The sequence below is a fragment of the Dipteris shenzhenensis genome, chromosome 12 (genome assembly GCF_047967505.1).
Source record: "Dipteris shenzhenensis isolate YYH24624 ecotype China chromosome 12, Dip_SZ_1.0, whole genome shotgun sequence".
In the NCBI taxonomy this organism is placed as follows: Eukaryota; Viridiplantae; Streptophyta; class Polypodiopsida; order Gleicheniales; family Dipteridaceae; genus Dipteris; species Dipteris shenzhenensis.
The window spans coordinates 6,632,694-6,652,250 of NC_141607.1; the positions used below are offsets into that span (position 1 = coordinate 6,632,694).

Sequence of the window (19,557 nt, forward strand, 5' to 3'; positions counted from 1 at the left end):
GCTGGAGAGCACTCCTTTTCTGGTGTGGCTTTTTTGGTAAAGCACGACCTTCAACCTGTTGTGGCTCTCAATGATCGCGATGGTAGATGGATTATTGTTCAATGCCTTGTTCAAGCGGAAATTTTTGAATTTGCATCCGTTTATGCCCCCCAGTCTTCTCGTGATAGAGCTTTCATCTGGGCTGACATGCATACTTATCCATGGCGACACCATGCCTTCATTTGTGGTGACTTTAATAATGCCCCTCAATCGGGTGACAACACCTCAGGCCACACTCATATGTTAGCTTCTGAAACACAGGCACGGTCTGATTTTTCGCTTCAGTTGCGCCTGGTTGATCTCTGGAAGGAATTACAGCCCATGCTTCCGGGTTATACCTTTCAGCATAATGCTCAATCTTCTTATCGGGCACGCTTGGACAGATGGTATCAGATTGATCCAAAGCATTGTGATGCCTTTACTTGTCAAATTCGGGTCGATCATGCTTTCACACATTCAGATCATGCTCCTCTTTTGTTGAGGCTTTCCTTACATGAATTTCCCACTGACAGATTGCCTTGCCGAATGCTTTTGCTGATGAATAATAGTTATCTGGAGCATGCTGACTTTAAAGCCTTGGTCTCTGATGCTATTCAGCCTCTCTCTCATCAGATACGCATTGGTTTGGATTATGCCTGGCAGGCTTTTGTTACTCGGATGCAAGTAGTTATTCGAGATTATGGCAAATTCTATATGCAAGCCACAAGGGAGACTGTAGCACATGTCAAATTTACATGTCAGAGTTTGACAGAGCTTGCTCATCTTCGCCCTTTGTCTTCAGAGAAAGCATGCTCTTATGTCAGGCTCAATTCTCTCTTCAATCTAATGATCGCAGAAAGCTTGCTAAATGGGAAACTCGATCCAAACAACGGGCATTTTTGCATAAAGGCTGCTCTTCCAAGCAATTTTTTAAGAGTTTACACTACAAAAGACAGGCTGCCAATATCTGTCGGATCCGGATGCCTGATGGTTCTTGGTCAACATCTCCTTCAGAGCTTGCTTCTTTATGAGTGCAGCACTTCTCCACTCATTTTGGGCATCTGGATACTCTTTCTCCTCGGGTCGTGTCTGCACGTCAGCTTCTTTTGCAGCATAATCATCCAATTCTGTCTGATGCTCAGGCTTTGGAACTTGAACATCCCTTCACTGAAAGGGAATTGTCTGATGCACTGAGATCTTGTGGGAGATGGAAATCTCCAGGATGCGATGGTCTCACTGTTGAATTTTTTCTTGCATTCTGGGATCTTCTTAAATTCACCTTGCTGCAAATGGTAAATACAGCATGGCAAAATCCGCAGATGCCTTTGTCATGGAAAAAGGGTCTTCTCAAGCTAATTCCAAAAAAGCAGCTATGTGATTCACTGGGTGATTGGAGGCCAATCACACTCATGCCAGTCATTTACAAGATCATTGCCAAAATGGTGGTTGATCGGATTAAAGGTTATTTGCATGATGGGTTGCATCCCTCCCAATATGGCTTTGTTCCACGTCACCATATCACAGATAACATTGCCAATGCTTATATTGGGATTGAATATGCCAAATACACGCAGCAGGATGTTCTACTCTTGCAGGTAGATATTGCAAAAGCCTTTGACACAATTCAATGGGATTTCATCTCGCAAACTATGCGAGCTTTGGGGTTTGGACAAAAAATGCAGCAAGTTATTTACTGGCTTTATAGAGATAGCAATGCGGCTTGCATTATCTCTGGGGATATCTCTGATGAGTGGACTCTTCGTTGTTCGGTTAGCCAAGGATGCCCTCTCAGTGTTTTACTGTATGCCATTGCTACTCATCCTATGCTGCAATATATTGATCATCTTGTGGCTACAGGATCACTTCATGGCTTGGAATTGGATGCTAATCGCAGCATGGTTGCTCAAGCTTATGCTGATGATTCTTTCTTTACCCCGAAGAATACGCCCCATGATCTTGGTGCCTTGATGCAGGCCCTCTCTATTTATGGTTTGGCAGCTGGTCTTCATGTTAATTTTCAGAAGTCTAAGCTGCTCCCTTTGCATTCCAAAGACTCGCATAGTCTATTATGGCTCGGGGATATCATTCCACCCACTCAGTTTGTTCGTCATCTTGGTTACCCGTTGGGGTGGGAACTCACTTGCCGACAACAAACTGATTGGGTTTTGGCTAAGCGTCGGAAAAAGCTTGAGTATTGGAAACTGGCAACCTGGCCTTTGCACGTTCGTCTTCGAATAATGCAGTCCATCCTTGTGGCATATATTCAATTTTACTTGCCATTGATCATGTTCACTAAGGCAGATCTTACATCTTTCATGTCTGTCTTTATGGAACTCTTCTGGCGATCCAAACATGGCAGAAAAAGTCTCAGGCTGCTTTCGATGCATCACATTTGTTCTCCCAAGATGCATGGTGGATTGAACATCACGGATATTCATGCGCATATTCTTGCCCACACGGGGAAAATGTTGCGGCAATTTCTGCAAGGTGATCAGCCTTGGGCTCTTATGATTAGGACTCTAGTCACTCATATCAGTATTTCTGCCTTTGGTCATTGGTAACTCGATCACTGAGATTTCTTTTTTGGCTGCACTGATGACACTTTGCCTGGATGCCCTTTTGTCTCCCGCTTGCTTCTTGAGTGGAAGCATGTTCTTTCTCATCTAGAATAAAATGGACGGCAATCTTTGCTTGGGAATTCTTTGAGAGCTGAAACCATTCACTGGTCGAAAGTCTTTCAGCCTCCCTTGGCTTTACAGGAACCTCGACGTTCCTACTTTGTCTCGTTTAAAGGCATCACCTCGGTTGCTGATGTTATAGATGATGCTGGTACTATGCTCTTCTTTTCTCTAGCAGCCACTACATATGGATTGGGCTCTCATTATCGTCCTTTGTGGCGACAAATTACTTCTATGCTTTCGCCCTTTGTTCCGATTCCTCGTTTGGAACTCCAGGATCGACAAGAAGATTGGACTTTGACTTCTCCAGGTCAGTGGTGTGTGTGTGTGAGAGATAGAGAGAGTGAGTGAGATTCCGTGCTAGCCCTCGTGCTCCCACGCTACAACTGCTTGTTTCTCCCTCAGTTTGACACCCTCGAGGTTTCTTTTGACGTCCGTTTTCTGTCTGTACGCTGTGTCAAAAAATCCGAAGAAAAAAAAAATTATACTGTCAAAATTCCGTACGATTTTGTCCGTACAGTCAAAAAAATCCATACAGTTTTGTCCGTACAGTTCTGTCCATACAATCAGGGAAGTCCGTACAGTTTCCTTGTCAGAGAAAAATAAAATAAAATTTCCTACTAACCAAAATCCGTACGATTTTGTCCGTACAGACATGAAAAAACCGTACAGTTTTGTACCTGCTGTGCATTCCTCCTTGTAAAGCGTTGCTGCTTCCAAGTTTTTTCCTTAACTCGAATGGCGGATTATTCCTATGAGAAAACCTTTCACAAAGACAAGTCGGTTTCCAACAAGAAACAAAAACAGGTGATGGATTCAAATGATTCCCTTCATGACTGTGCTGAGGCTCAGCTTGTTTATGAGGTTATGCATGAAGGCAAGGCAGTACTTGGCTCCTATGGCTAGCGAGATAGCTGGAATCATGCCAGGACAAGGGGATGACTTCGATATCGGAAATAGGGACATTCGGATTTTTAGCCGCAATGGGGTTGTGAGTAGAATATCTAATTTGCACTGATCATACATGCCTCTCATGTATGTCCTTTTGTTCCCTTGAAGGGAAGACGGTTGGCATCTATATATCCCATATAGTGATGTTCCTAATCACACACCATTGCACGAGATACGTGGACAGAGTTGTGTCAACTAGAGATAGTACTATGCATACCGTTTACAAGCGTACAAAGGTCACGATAGAGCCATCATCAGGATGCAACTAAATCATGCAGGAGAGCAAGGGCATTTGCACAACACAATCGATGGTGGCATTGATGAGATTAGTAGTTACTTGGATGCACATTACGTGTTAGCTTCAGAAGCATGTTGGTGGATTTACGAGTATGCCATGCACGATGAAAAACCGATTATGCAAAGGTTGCAGGTTCATCTTCCGATGCGCAATAACATCATTTCGAGATGATGATGATTTGCATAATGTTGTGGATAGGGAACAAAATCAAAAGATCACTCTCACAAAATGGTTCACTTACAATCAGTCGCAACACGACACAAGCAACTTGTATGATGACTTGCCATATTGGAACAAAACCAGTAAGCGGTGGACTAGAAGACAAAAGGGGAATACCATCGGCTGGATGTACAATATTTCTCCCTTAGTTGGTGAGCTCTACTTCATGCGTATGCTTCTTAATGTGTGTAGGGGATGCAAGTCCTTCGATGACCTATGTACTTTTGACAGGCAAGTCTACCCTACTTTCAGGGCAGCATGCATAGCATGGGGATTGTTGGAGAGTGATGATGAATGGTTTGTGTGTATGCAAGAGGCTATGTTTTACCAAAATAGTGCATATCTGAGACACCTGTTTGTCACAATTTTGGGTTTCTATGAACCAATGTCTCTTGGACTTTTGTGGGATTTCCATCGAGCTTTTGGATGATTTTTTTCATGTATTGGAATCGAGTATGGGGAATTGATACCCGTAAAGGTTGGTAAGATCCACTTCCCACCACCGGCATTATGGTGGAAGTGGATGATATGTTTGATCCAGTTAAGGAGTATGCAAAGCATGCCATTATAATTTTCTTCCCAGGACGGATGCTTGCTGCTGCAGATGTTGGGAATTGGTTGACTCGAACCCTAGGTGGTTTTGCTGGAGCACTCTCCTCTTTTCTATGGCCAGCAGATGGTCCATGTTCTGCCCTAGTCTCCCACCTGGGATTATCAAGCATTGATTCGCCATCGTTGCCTTGTTTGGGTAGAAGTTGTGGACTTTCCTCAATCCTTGTATTCTTCTCTACCTAAAATTGCAAATTCCCTCGGTAACGTGGTATGTCCACCGCGACCCAATGGAAATTCGAATCGCTTCTGCATTTGGTGGGATACAGATCATCCCACTCTAGCTTCATAATCGGTTACTGTGAATAATGTTTCCATGGGGAGTGCCTTTTACAAGCTCAAGTGGGGGCTGTTTGCAGGTGCTTGCTTTGAATGCAAGCAATTTGGGCACATGGCTTCACAATGCCCTTCCCGAGCTCCACGGATGCCAGTGCAAGCTGAAATGGTTCAGCCTTTGAATAAGAATCCAAATGCCTCTTCTTTGGTTTAAAAAAGGGGTCAAACAGTTTTTCTCTGTTCAAGACAAAGGCAAAGCCCCGGCTGTCTCACATGGTAATGCTTCTTTTCCTATGCCTTTGTCCTCTCCACCTCAGGGGAAGGGGGAAAATTTTTTGACTGATGGATGGAAAACTCCTCGCAAAGTGATCTCCCCCAGGCGACCTTTGCCTTCTCAGACTTGGAGTGGTGCATCCTCTCAGGGGAAAACACCTGCTGAAAACTCTAGTGTTGGCTTGACCTCGGCTGCTGTGACTGCAAATCGGACCTTGTTTCCTGAAGAAGAAGTTGCTGCACTTTTGTCCTCTCCTCAGGCTGATGCTTCATCCCAGGGCAGAGGCCCGGACATTGAGATGGAAATGCAGAGGTAGAGAGCCCGTTAGTTGCTGTACATACCTGTCCCATAACTGTTAATATGCTTGATAATCTCAAGTGTGTTACTCTCAATGTCCAGGGAATGTGTGATGGTCGCAAATGGAAACTGGTCTGGATGTATATCACGCAATTGCAGCCTGATATAATTGCTTTGCAAGAGCATAATCAGCATATGTATGCTGGTCAAATAGGCCATTTTGCTGGTTATGATATCTTCTATGCTAGAGAGCACTCCTTTTCTAGTGTGGCTTTTTTGGTAAAGCACGACCTTCAACCTGTTGTGGCTCTCAATGATCGCCATGGTAGATGGATTATTGTTCAATGCCTTGTTCAAGGGGAAATTTTTGAATTTGCATCGGTTTATGCCCCCTAGTCTTCTCGTGATAGAGCTTTGATCTGGGCTGCCATGCATACTTATCAATGGCGACAACATGCCTTCATTTGTGGTGACTTTAATAATGCCCCTCAATCGGGTGACAACACCTCAAGCCACACTCATATGTCTGCTTCTGAAACACAGGCATCGTCTGATTTTTTGCTTCAGTTGCGCCTGGTTGATCTCTGGAAGGAATTACAGCCCATGCTTCCGGGTTATACCTTTCAGCATAATGCTCAATCTTCTTATCGGGCACGCTTGGACAGATGGTATCAGATTGATCCACAGCATTGTGATGCCTTTACTTGTCAAATTTGAGTTGATCATGCTTTCACACATTCGGATCATGCTCCTCTTTGGTTGAGGCTTTCCTTACATGAATTTCCCACTGACAGATTGCCTTGCCGAAGGCTTTTGCTGATTAATGATAGTATCTGGAGCATGCTGACTTTAAAAGCCTCGGTCTCTGATCCTATTCAGCCTGTCTCTCGTCAGATACGCATTGGTTCGTATTATGCCTGGCAGGCTTTTCTTGCTTGGATGTAAGCAGTTATTCGAGATTATGGCAAATCCTATGTGCAAGCCAAAAGGGAGACTATAGCACATGCCAAATTTACATGTCAGAGTTTGACTGAGCTTGCTCATCTTCGCCGGCTCAATTCTCTCTTCAATCTAATGATCGCAGAAAGCTTGCTAAATGGGAAACTCGATCCAGACAACGGGCATTTTTGGATAAAGGCCACTCTTCCAAGCAAGTTTTTAAGAGTTTAGACTACAAAAGGCAGGCTGCCAATATCTGTCGTATCCGGATGCCTGATGGTTCTTGGTCAACATCTCGTTCAGAGCTTGCTGATTTATGTGTGTAGCACGTCTCCACTCATTTTGGGCATCTAGATACTATTTCTCCTCGGGTCGTGTCTACACGTCAGCTTCTTTTGCAGCATATTCAGCCAATTCTGTCTGATGCTCAGGGTTTGGAACTTGAACATCCCTTCACTGAAAGGGAATTGTCTGATGCACTGAGATCCTGTGGTAGATGGAAATCTCCAGGATGGGATGGTCTCACTGTTGAATTTTTTCTTGCATTCTGGGATCTTCTTAAATTCACCTTGCTGCAAATGGTAAATACAGCATGGCAAAATCAGCAGATGCCTTTGTCATGGAAAAAGGGTCTTCTCAAGCTGATTCCAAAAAAGCAACTATGTGATTCACTTGGTGATTGGAGGCCAATCACGCTCATGCCAGTCATTTACAAGATCATTGCCAAAATGGTGGTTGATCGGATTAAAGGTTATTTGCATGATGTGTTGCATCCCTCCCAATATGGCTTTGTTCCACGTCGCCATATCACAGATAACATTGCCAATGCTTATATTGGGATTGAATATGCCAAATACACGCAGCAGGATGTTCTACTCTTGCAGGTAGATATTGCAGAAGCCTTTGACACAGTTTAATGGGATTTCATCTCGCAAACTATGCGAGCTTTGGGGTTTGGACAAAAAATGCAGCAGGTTATTTACTGGCTTTACACAGATAACACTGCGGCTTGCATTATCTCTGGGGATATCTCTAATGAGTGGACTCTTCGTTGTTCGATCCGCCAGGAATGCCCTCTTAGTGCTTTACTGTATGCTATTGCTACTCATCCTATGCTGCAATATATTGATCATCTTGTGGCTACAAGATCACTTCATGGCTTGGAATTGGATGCTAATCGCAGCATGGTTGCTCAAGCTTATGCTGATGATTCTTTCTTTACCCCAAAGAATACACCCCATGATCTTGGTGCCTTGATGCAGGCCCTCTCTATTTATGGTTTGGCAGCTGGTCTTCATGTTAATTTTCAGAAGTCTAAGCTGCTCCCTTTGCATTCCAAAGACTCGCATAGTCTATTATGGCCCCGGGATATCATTCCACCCACTCAGTTTGTTCGTCATCTTAGTTACCCTCTGGGGTGGGAACTCACTTGCAGTCCATCCTTGTGGCATATATTCAATTTTACTTGCCCTTGATCATGTTCACCAAGGCAGATCTTACATCTTTCATGTCTGTCTTTATGGAAATCTTCTGGCGATCCAAACATGGTAGAAAAAGTCTCAGGCTGCTTTCGATGCATCACATTTGTTCTCCCAAGATGCATGGTGGATTGAACATCACGAATATTCATGTGCATATTCTTGCCCACGCGGGGAAAATGTTGCTGCAATTTCTGCAAGGTGATCAGCCTTGGGCTCTTATGATTAGGACTCTGGTCACTCATATCAGTATTTCTGTGGTTGGTCACTGGCAACTCGATCAGTGGGATTTCTTTTTTGGCTGCACTGATGGCACTTTGCCTGGATGCCCTTTTGTCTCCCGCTTACTTCTTGACTGGAAGCATGTTCTTTCTCATCTAGAATGGAATGGACGGCAATCTTTGCTTGGGAATTCTTTGAGAGCTGAAAGCATTCACTGGTCGAAAGTCTTTCAACCTCCATTGGCTTTACAGGAACCTCGACGTTCCTACTTTGTCTCGTTTAAAGGCATCACCTCGGTTGCTAATGTTGTAGATGATGCTGGTACTGTGCTGCCCTTTTGTCTAGCAGCCACTACATATGGATTGGGCTCTCATTATCGTGCTTTGTGGCGACAAATTACTTCTGTGCTTTCGCCCTTTGTTCCGATTCCTCCTTTGGAACTCCAGGACCGGCTGGAAGATTGGACTTTGACTTTTCCACAGTCCTCTTCTCGTCCTTTGAGGCTATCTTAGATTACTGTACCTGCATTGTATAAAATCCTTTTGCCTCAACTTCGGGTTTCAAAGAGGTGTGATTCTTTTTTGCGAATGCACCACCCAACCAAGTGGTGGAGGAAAAGATTACAACAACTTTAGGCCTATAAAGTACCGCTTCGACAACAAGTTTTCTTTTGGCGAGTTCTTTTGGGAGTGTTTCTATCTGGACAGCTATTAGCTCATCGACACATTGCTCCTGCACTTTGCCACAGATGTTCTGCTTCTTCGGAGACTGTGCCTCACTTGTTTTGGCATTGTCCGTGCTCTCGCGAGTTTTTTTATCTGCTTCGACAGCGCCTGGGAGCAAGATTCCCATCTGTTCCGTTTGGGAAATTCTTTTGGCTATTTGGGTTTCATCCATCCAGACCGGAGTTTCATCTTTTCTTGGTTTGGGTTCACTCATGGGCACTATGGACTTTATGGACATATAGGAATTGTAATGTCTTTGGTGATCCTACTTTCTCTCTGTTTGGCTTTTTTAGGCGTTCTCCGCAGCAATATTTCTTTGATTGTTTGCAGACCCGCTACATAGATCATGAGGTCTTTTTGGCATATACTGAAATTTTCAGTTGATGTAATTGTAGCACCTTTTTTTAAGATTGCTACTCATATAATATAATCAATCAAAGATTTCACCTTTTTTAAAAAAGTGTGTGTGTGTGTGTGTGTGTGTGTGTGTGTGTGACGAGAGAGAACCGAAGCAAAAAATCAGACCATGCTTGCTTTTCAGAAGCCAACATGTGAGTGTGGCCTGAGGTATTATCTCCCGACTATGAGGCATTAATGAAATCACCACAGATAAAAGCATAATGCCACCAGGGATATTTATGCATGGCATCCCAAACCAAAGCTCGATTCCTGGAAGATTGAGAAGCATATACTGATGCAAATTCAAAGATGTCGCCTTGAATGAGGCATTGTATGATCATCCATCGACCATGGTGATCATTGAAGGCCACAATAGGGTGAAGATCATGCTTAACCAAAAAAGCTACCCCAGAGAGAGTGTGCTCTCCAGCATAAAAAATGTCATAACCAACAAAACGTCCAGATTTTCCAGCATACATATGCTGATTATGCCCTTGCAGTGCCACTACATCAGGCTGCAATTGGCATATATACAGCCAGACCAATTTCCATTTTCGAGCATCCCACAAACCCTGTACATTCAAAGTGACACATTTGAGATGATCAAGCATATTTATAGATATGGGACACGTATGTACAACAGCCAAAATGCCTTCTATGTCTACATTTCTACCTTAGTATCCGAACCTTGGCCTTGAGAAGAAAACTCAGTCTGAGGAGAAGACAATAATGCAGCAACTTCCTCTTTTGGAAAGAGGGTACGATTGGTTGTCAGCTCAGCCCAAGTCAAACCAATACTAGAATTCTCACCCGGTGTTTTGTCCTGAGATGAAGCACCATTCCAAGTCCGGGAGGGCAAAGGTCTCCTAGGTGAAAAGACTTTTCTTGGGGTTTGCCAAGCATCATTCAAAGTTTTTTCCTTTGCGTGAGGATGAGAGGCCGAAGTCACAGAAGGAAGAACATCACCATTTGAAGCAACCGGTGCTTTCCCTTTGTCCTGGACAGCGAAAAACTATTTCACCCCCTTAGTCTTCATCAAAGAGGGGGCAGTAGAAGTCTTGCTTGAAGGCGGAGACAAATCAGCCTTGCACTGGCGTTATTGGAGTATGTGAAGGGCATTGTGAAGCCATATGCCCAAACTTCTTGCATTCAAAGCAAGCACCTGCAATGAGACCCCATTTCAGTTTATAAAAGGCACTACCCATCGAAACATTATTTCACTGTAACCGAATAAGAGTTTGGGATTGGATTATCTGTGTCCTACAAAATACAAAATCTGTTTGAATTGCCATTAGCCCGTGGTGGACAAACCACTTTGCCAAGAGATGCTGCAATTTTTGGCAAAAGAGAAGCCAAACATTGAGGGAAGTCCACAACTCCCACCCAGACACGGCATCTATGTCGGATCAACGCCTGATAATCTCTGGTGGGAGACCAAGGCAACACATGAACCATCTGCTGCCCATAGAAAAGAGGAGAGTGCTCCAATAAAATCTGCTTGTGCTCTTCATCTGCCATGATCACTTCAAAAGACCCCTTGCTGCATAGTGAACTTTTTTGACATAGCAACCACCCAGGGTTCTAGTCAACCAATTACCAACATCTGTAGCAACACGCATACGTCTTGGAAAGAAGATAATGATGGCATGCTTGGCATATTCTTTGACTGGATCAAAAATATCGTCCACTTCCACCATGATCTATGTGGTGGGAACTAGATCTTTCCAACTTTTGCAAGTATCTTCAAATCCCTCGTGCATCACCTCATATACTAGTTGAGCCTCTGCAAAGGCATGAAAAGGGTCACCCTGACCCATTGCCTGCTTTTGCTTTTTGCTTTGGACTGATCTTTCTTTTTGAAAATTCTTTTCATATGGACAGTCTGCCATTTTTCTCAAAAGGAGAAGAGGTAAAGGAACTGAAATATGTATAGAGCAATTAAAGAAGAAAGCGTACAAGGCTGGACAGAAAAAAGGTAAGTCTACAAGAGGTCACAGAAAAAGCATAGACAACTAGAGAATAAAAGCGAATTGTGCCTAGGGGCAAATGGATTAAATGTGAGTACAAGAGCAATCAAAGAAAGGCCCTAATTATTGGACATGTGGCATCTAGATCCATCTAGCAAGTTGGGGCTCTATAGCTAAACCTAGAAACTAAGTTTTATCATAGAGGTAAGCGTTGGCTGTAGAGGTTGGCTAGGAGGACAATTGAGCTGCCGTCACTCGGTATTTCCTTATGCAAATTGTCAGTTGGATGGGACTGTTTCATTGTGGTATCAGAGCGCAGGGCTCTTGGTTCAGTGTTGAAGAATTGGGTGGTTTGAGTTATTGAGTTTGATCTGCATAGAGAAAGTGTTGCTCTGTGCTAACAAAGTTAGTAGCCGCACGGATCAACAAGCATTGGAATGAACTCATTTGTTGTGGTTGGCCATCTGGAAATCATCTTGGCAAGATCTGCTGCAGTTGTCTTCGTAAGAATTAAATTCAACGCTCGCTTTTGTCTAAGGTTAGTGACATGGTCGTCGATGATGGAGGTGGCTCGACCAATGATGATGGTTAGTGGCGCTGACAGAGAAAAAAGCCCTTTCCTCTGTTACAAGTGACGCTTGACACCAGTAGTCTAGCGGGAAGTCATTGATTTAATTCTTGTCTCTTGAAAGACTTGGCGTAGGGTAGTCACAGATGGAAAAACAAAAGTGAAGGATACAATTGGTGGAGGCAGGTGATTTGGTAGCATACCACATGCAATTATCAGACAGGGGTATTCACATCCCAACTCTGACTACACATACATTCTTACCTGCAATCAATTTGTGACTCAGCTTTTGTTGGTGGTGGACCGTACGTTCTTCACAATACAATAATAGAGGTCAGCGTATAAATTTAGAATCATTTGGTAAGTGACAGGCAGGTAGAGAGACAAGTGGTTGGTGAGTGGCACGCAAGCAAATAGGCAAGTGGTTGGTGTTGCAGAAAAAATAATCATATAGGCTACAAAGGAGAAAATTGACCAAAAAGCTTTCTATAGGCAAAGTAGGTGAAGCCACCTAACCTTTTACGGCCCTTGGAGATACCATTAGGCAAATGGGAGAGCATGTCCATAGACTTTATAGGTGGGCTGCCTACGATGCAAGGTGGATATGATTCTATTCTTGGGGTGATTGACAGTCTTACCAAGATGGCTCACTTTATTTCAACTAGGGATCTACATGAATTACCCAAATCCATAGTGTCAGACAAGGATACTAGATTCACAAGTCAATTTTTAGACTGCAGTGTTTGATGCACTAAGGATTGAGTTGGGGATGTGTGGTTGGGATCATCGTTAAACGAATGGTTAGACTGAGAGATTGTTTACTAGATATGCTACAAGCATATGTATCATTGAGGCAACAAACGAGAAACAAGTGGTTGCTAACGTTGGAGTTTGCCTATAATGACAGAAAATATTTCCCTAAAGGAATGAATCGACTTGAACTATGGTTATAGACCAGTGAATCCAACTAGTGTTGGAATACTTCAAAAAGTGCTTGCTGCCACAAACTACGTTGTTACGATGCAAGAGATGCTAGCGCTCGCAAGAGTCAATAACTGCCAAGCTATGGATAGAACTAAGACATATGCAAATGAAGGCAGATCTTTCAGACAGTTTAAGGAAGGAGAAGAAGCTTTTCTCAGCATTCCTTCACACTCCAAGCCTTTGACTCTAGGAGAGTGTGCTAAGTAATCACCCTGATATTCCGGGCAATCGTTAATTCTAGAAAGAATAGGCAATATGGCCTATAGAGTGGAATTACCACAGGCTTGTGAGGTGCACCCTGTGTTTCACGTTTCTCATTTAAAACAGGCTTTGGACCCAAGTGACTCACTAGTCGAGGCTGTTGTTTTGTTTTAGGAGATAGAGGACAATACAAAGCTAAGGCCAAAGGCCTTGGTGCACCAAATTGTGCAAATGTGCTTAGGGGCAAATGGATTCCTGGATTCCAAGGATTATGGAGATATTTGTTGTTCTCCTCCACTCCCTCTGAGTCGCAAAGTAAACCCACGACAACCCCTTTCAATTCTTAAGCAATAAACCCTAGATTTCCAAAAGCATGTCCTTCTAAACCATTTTGTGCAGCTTACAAGCAGTTGTTTTCTCAAAGGTACAATACCCACATGATGACTGTGGATAAGCAATCGTAGTAAGAAGTGTTATAATAGAGACTAGCGTAGATGGTTCAATTAAACAAGCCAGCGAAAATAACCCATCCACACTCGGCCTGGTATAGGATTGTAGCCACATCCATTCCATTCAACTAAAAAGGCATCTCTTTACTTATATCAGCATATATACCACCCACATAAAAATCTCATCCAATAAAACTAATGAGAACTTGTAAGCTTTCAACAATGCTTATTTGACAGAACTTCATAGTAGTAAATTTGGAATGAGAAGGGAGGAGAAACAATAGGAGGAATGGTAGCTCCTCCTATTGCTTCTCTCATAATCCATAGTTTTGCCACAAACCATGGAGGATCACTACCTTGTAGGAGGGTGTGACTGACATAAGAAGGTAGTTGTTGTTAATCTGACCACCTCCTTTACAAGGTACTGCACAACCTAGAATTTTATCAGAACTTCCAGATCCCTTCCTTTTACAAACAGGAATTTATATAAAGTTTACAGCCTTCCAGGACTTAACTATTATGACAAAAGGAGGAGAACCAAAGCATGTATCAAACAGGAAGATGATGTGCAGTACCCTTCAGAAACACAATATAATTTGCAGGAGTAAAAAGAATTGAGAGACCTGCAAATCGTCTAGTTCTTCCCGCATCGAATCAGTGTCTTGCCATTGCGTGCTAACCTGAGTAAAAGTTCTGCAAACCAGAAAATATTATGGGCCTCGTGTGCAGAACTTAAACTATAGCTCCTCTAAGTCCGGCATTAGACAAGACCATACAAACATGAAAAACTCTAATAGCTCTTCAAGCAAAACAGCCCAATTTCCTACTTCCACAGAAAAGAGCATAATGGTTGGAGATCAAGAGTTATTCCCCTTCAAAAAGTAGATCCCAGTTTTGGGTTTTAAAACATACAACTAAAAATAAAATGAACAGATAAATGAGTCAACATCTCCCTTACAAGAATATCTTCAGAATTTCCCTGTCCTGGCAGCTTGCATGATTTGGCTAGTGTGGGCATGTGTAAGAACAAATGTACTGCGTGAATTGTGCAAAAAGATGGATATTCTCCAAGCAGAGTAACCAAACGAGACTCCCAAGCTTTCAACATTGAAGATATATCCACTTAATACAACCAGGAATTGATACTGACTCCTTAATATATAAAATATCAGGCTTGAAACACCAAAAATACCACTTACTGCTTCATACAGTATTGTTATTGCTTGATACCTATTGTTACGGAAATGTATTTTCCCATAACTATTTTTCATGCTACGGATGACTATGGAAATTGGATATAATGCGATGGTACCAATTCGGATGTCGCACAAAGACGTCAAAGTATCCATGTTTTGCAAGTCTCGATGGTTGGTATCGTGGGTGATTCCATGTTAATACTAATGTCGCTAGTGTCACTGATGTTATTGTAATTGGACGTAATATGTGTATTCTGATGTTTGTATATCAAGCATGACTGGGTTGGGATTAGTTAGTGTGATAATTCATCGATTGAGTGTAGCTAACACGATTGGCGGCTTGAGTACAAATGATGAGTTGGATAAGAAGGAATGGAGATAGTGAAGATAATTTCGATTGATTGAAGTATCGAAGACCATGGGCCAATATAATAAATAAAGATCCCTCATGTGAAGGTTTCAATAGAGCCAAAAGAGAGTTGTAAGTACGTGTGATACAGTTTTCAAATAAAAAGAGACGAAAAAGACTCATGTGAGCTGTCACAATGTCTCATGATTCTAAGACCTTACGACAAATTAAAGGGATTTTTCAAAGAGATGCATCAACGCTTCCGGGCTCGTAGAGAAAATTTAAGAAGACTCTATTATATAAAAGGACCAACAGCACTCTAATCTGCAGCCATGCGGCGCCAAAGGCTCTGCATATAACAAGAAAAAGAGCTCAGTTCTCAAAGGGCTCCTGTAGCCCTTCAATGACTACCTGCTTCCTCGCAGTTACTGTAGAGTTCTGCAAGATGTAGGACTCTCAGAAGTAGTTTGTGATTTGCAAATGAATGCACCCCAACAGGTGGTCAAAGGATTTCTACAATTACGTGCGACTCCACCAGCATCTGAAGTTAATCAATAGTCCATGCCTCAACGCTCCAGGACTTCGTATTACTGCTCACTGCGCCTCAAGTCTTCCACGAGCAGTTCGTGCCACGTGCTTGAGAAGGGGTTAACACTATGCAACAGCAAGGAATAGAGAGTCTGGGCAAGAAATAAACGGTCATTAGAAGCTTTCGGTAGACACATCCTACTAATGATTTCTACAGCAGACTGTGATCATCACCCCCTTCTAGCAAAGTTTGTGATCCATTCCTCCACCGTGATGAGTAGCTGCTTTTGTATCAACTGCACAAGCCGTCTATCTTGTGTCATCCTTGACTTTGGGTCTTGCAATAATTTAACTTGGTCACGCCAGCGAGAATCCAAACAAATTGCTCGGAGTCTTTGCTTTGGAATTCTATACTAGAAACTCATGGTTGTACGTACAAAGATGCTGAGGATGATGCAGAGGTTCACACACACACACACTTTCTTTTTTAAAGTGAAATCCATGTAGCTTTATATGACAAAGACCAGTCCCTAGAGAGGTAACACGCAGTTAGAAAATGCCACTGTAAGACAAGCACACAGGATAATCTATCTGACGAGCATACAAGCAATCATAAAATGATTGCCAGAGTGACATACGGAAGAAAGGAAACTTGGAAAAAGTGGGATTACCGAAGACTATGATTTCTCTCTTTCCACAAAGTCCAAAGTCCCCAATAACAAACCTAGGCAAAGATGTGCTCTGGTCACTCTCCGTGCCACAGGTGGTCTCTTGTCCACCTCTCAGTAATCCAAGCCGCCCACACGTCAGCTATCTCGTCCACCTCCATCCCCCTGTGTCCTAGGGCTGACTCAAATGCATAGAAGTCTGTAACGTGCCGCTATGCTCTATCAACCTCTCTGTCCTGTGGTCTGGTCGCCTCCTGCTGCTCTCTAATCTGTTGGTGCATTTCAAGTACATATAGACCAATGCAGACCTCGTCATAGAAGTGAATCAGTTGTGAGAGTGGGCCGAAGCCACTCCCCTCTTGGTGGAGGCAATGGTAGCATCCCCTGATCTCATAATAGGTTGGGCAAGCACATAGAAAATGCTCCTCTGTCTCAATCACTCCTAGTGTGCATAGCATACATATCCGTTGCTCTCTAGGCATGCAGTAGAACTGGGACTTGGTGGGGAGCTTCTAGTCCCCCCCCCAAGTTCGAGATGTATGGAACTGGAGGAGATCTGACCATATGATACAGTGAATCTCGTCTCACGGGATCGACTCAAGGGTGCGTCCATGCTGTACTGACAACGGGAGACTGTCCATCTAAATACCGTGCGTGGTAAACCATGTGGGCATCCGTGCATACCATATGTTTGCTCCACTCTCTGCTAGTCGTTTGGATGACTCCAGGGCCAGTCTCGGTAATCTCCATCAAGGTAAGTCCCAGACTCTGGATGAATGTCACTGTCCGAAAGATGGCATCAATATATAGGGGAGTCATGGCGAACACTGCCTGTATGATCTCATGTGGAGCTGAGGGCTTAATCACTTGTAGCCGCTCAAATTTCCTCCACTCGGTCTTCGGTAGATCACACCCCAGAAGGGTGCTGCATACATGGATGTCAATCGCACTAGTGTGTCAAAGAGCCAGCTCTTCGTCGATGGGTCCAGAAAGTGTGCCTCGAAGTACTGTCTCTCTAGTCAGGCCAAAGCACTCCGCCCTCATATGAGTCGTGCCTGGGCTGCATGGGTCGTCGTCAAGACCAACCCAGTGAAGAGTGCTCCCATATATGTGTAGGACTGCACTATCTCCACTGGCTCACCACGATAAGTGAAAGTGAGTCGACGAGTCATTGCATATGAAGTGTTGAAGACCATAACCTTGGTCTTCCCAAGGTTGACTGTCAAGTCTCTCTCTCCAAAGAACACATCTAGGGCCTCGAGATGTCCCTGCAGGCCTTCCGTTGAGGATGATATGAGGATTGTCATTAGCGTATAGCAATATCTGTATCATGAGGTCAGCCAATAGTGATCGCTCACCTCCTAGGCAGTCTATGAAAGATGTGATCTCATGGATGTAGAGTCTAAAGAGGGTCAGTGAAAGTGGACAGCCCTGCTTCACTCCAATCCTGCTCTCAACCAAGTCTGATTGACCGCCTGGACACGTACTTTGCCTCTGATTGACTCATATAATCTCATGACACCCCAATCAGCGTCTCAAATCTACATCTCCTATAGTCTCCTGATCATGCGGGATCGCGGGACAGTGTCAAAGGCCCTATCATTGTTTGACTCCAGGAAACCTCCCAGATACGACCATAATGTGCCATACAATTCCACACTACTATTTTCTATCCAGTGTGTATACTCGTTCCATGGGCTCGACACCGTCATAATTCTCCCTCTTCCTTGTCTCTTCTCTCTCGAATGATCACTCTACCATCCCTGTCTGCTGCCCATTTTCCTGCTTCTCTTGCTGCCATTACATGTCCCATGTCTTCCCTTCAATGCTCTTGTTGTAGGAGGGTGAGGTCGTCATCTAGATAGATTCTGCTCCCTTTCAGAGTCGCCGCTCTTGTGCTCATGAGAGTCTTCCTGACCAAGGCTGTCCTGAACTTCAGCACTAGTGGTTTTGTAGGTCCTTCAAGTTTGCCTACCCTCCAAGCTGTCTCACATTTTCCTCAAAGTTTGCAAGCCTTCACTCGAATTCTTTTCTTTTGCCGTAGACTGCGTTGCAGAAGGCATCAAGATAGTAGCATTAGTAGCAAGGCCTTTTCCTTTATCCCCTACACAACAATAGCTGAATTATTACTTTCATTTTTAGGGTCGGATATGCTTCGAGCGTCTGTGCTTTGTACCGGGGAAAGAATCACATGCGGAGGCATTTTAGGCGAGACTAAAGGGGATTGTGAGGCAAAGCAAGCTCCAGTAAAGAGACCCCATTTCAGCTTATAAAAAGCACTCCCCATAGCAACATTATTAACTGCGATAGAATAAGACTCTGGGGTAGGGACATCTCTATCCCATAAATGCAAAACCTGTTAGAATTTCCATTTGGCTTGGGGGTACACACCACCTTGCAAGATTTTCATAAAGCATGAGGCAAGTCTACAACCTCCAATCAAACTGGATAACGATGCCTAATCAAGTGTAGGAGACGAAGGCAAACCATGCACCATCTGCTGCCCATAATAAAGAGAGGTGTGCTCCTGCTTGTGCTGCTCATCAGTCATAATACCTTTTAAAAAACCTTTTTGCTGCATAGTCCACCTTTTGGACAAAGGAGAGCCCAAGTGTCCTGCTCAGCCAAATCCCCACATCTGTTGCAACAGGATACAACTCAGGAAGAAATAACTACAACAATCTTGGCATATTCTCGGATTGGATCCACCATGTCATCAACATCAACATGGATTCCCACAGTGGGGATCCGTTCAGCCTTTCCTAGTATCTTCAAAACCTTCGTGCATCACGTCAAAGACAAGCTCTGCCTCATGGGAGTCAGGTGTCATCCTGACCCATCACATGCTTTTGCTTCTTGTTATGTAAGATGTGGTCTTTATTGTAAGTCAGAAGTATCAGCCATCTTGAGATTAAAGGATGAAATGTGCTACTCACTTATTTTTAAGGGGGGCGGGGTGGGGGGGAGGAAATACATTACAAGAATTAGTCCCAAAAGCTAGGACCTCCAATAACATGCATCATCAGGATAATCTAAATCCCATGCACATAGACAATCATAAAGCGATTGCCGTAGAGATGCACGAAAAAACTCAGATCTAGCAAGAGCGGGATCACCAAAGAAATGTGCTACTCACACCCAAGGTGATGTACAACAAGACAAAGGAAACCAAAAACATCTCGAAGGGTTATAGAGAGACTATGTATAACAACAAAGTAGTAAGGTGTGAGAGGCAAAATCAAAACCCTGAATATGAACAAAAGG

At 43.5% G+C, this 19,557-nt stretch overlaps 1 protein-coding gene across 2 annotated transcripts in view; it reads right to left on the reverse strand.

Moving 5' to 3' along the window:
* PIR121 (transcription activator) overlaps positions 1-19,557 on the reverse strand; it is a 312,434-nt gene that overhangs the window by 217,067 nt on the left and 75,810 nt on the right. For both annotated transcript variants that reach the window (XM_087382159.1, XM_087382158.1), the window contains exon 8: positions 14,176-14,245. In XM_087382159.1, the coding sequence (XP_087238285.1) occupies positions 14,176-14,245 (70 nt within the window). The remainder of the gene's footprint in view (positions 1-14,175; positions 14,246-19,557) is intronic.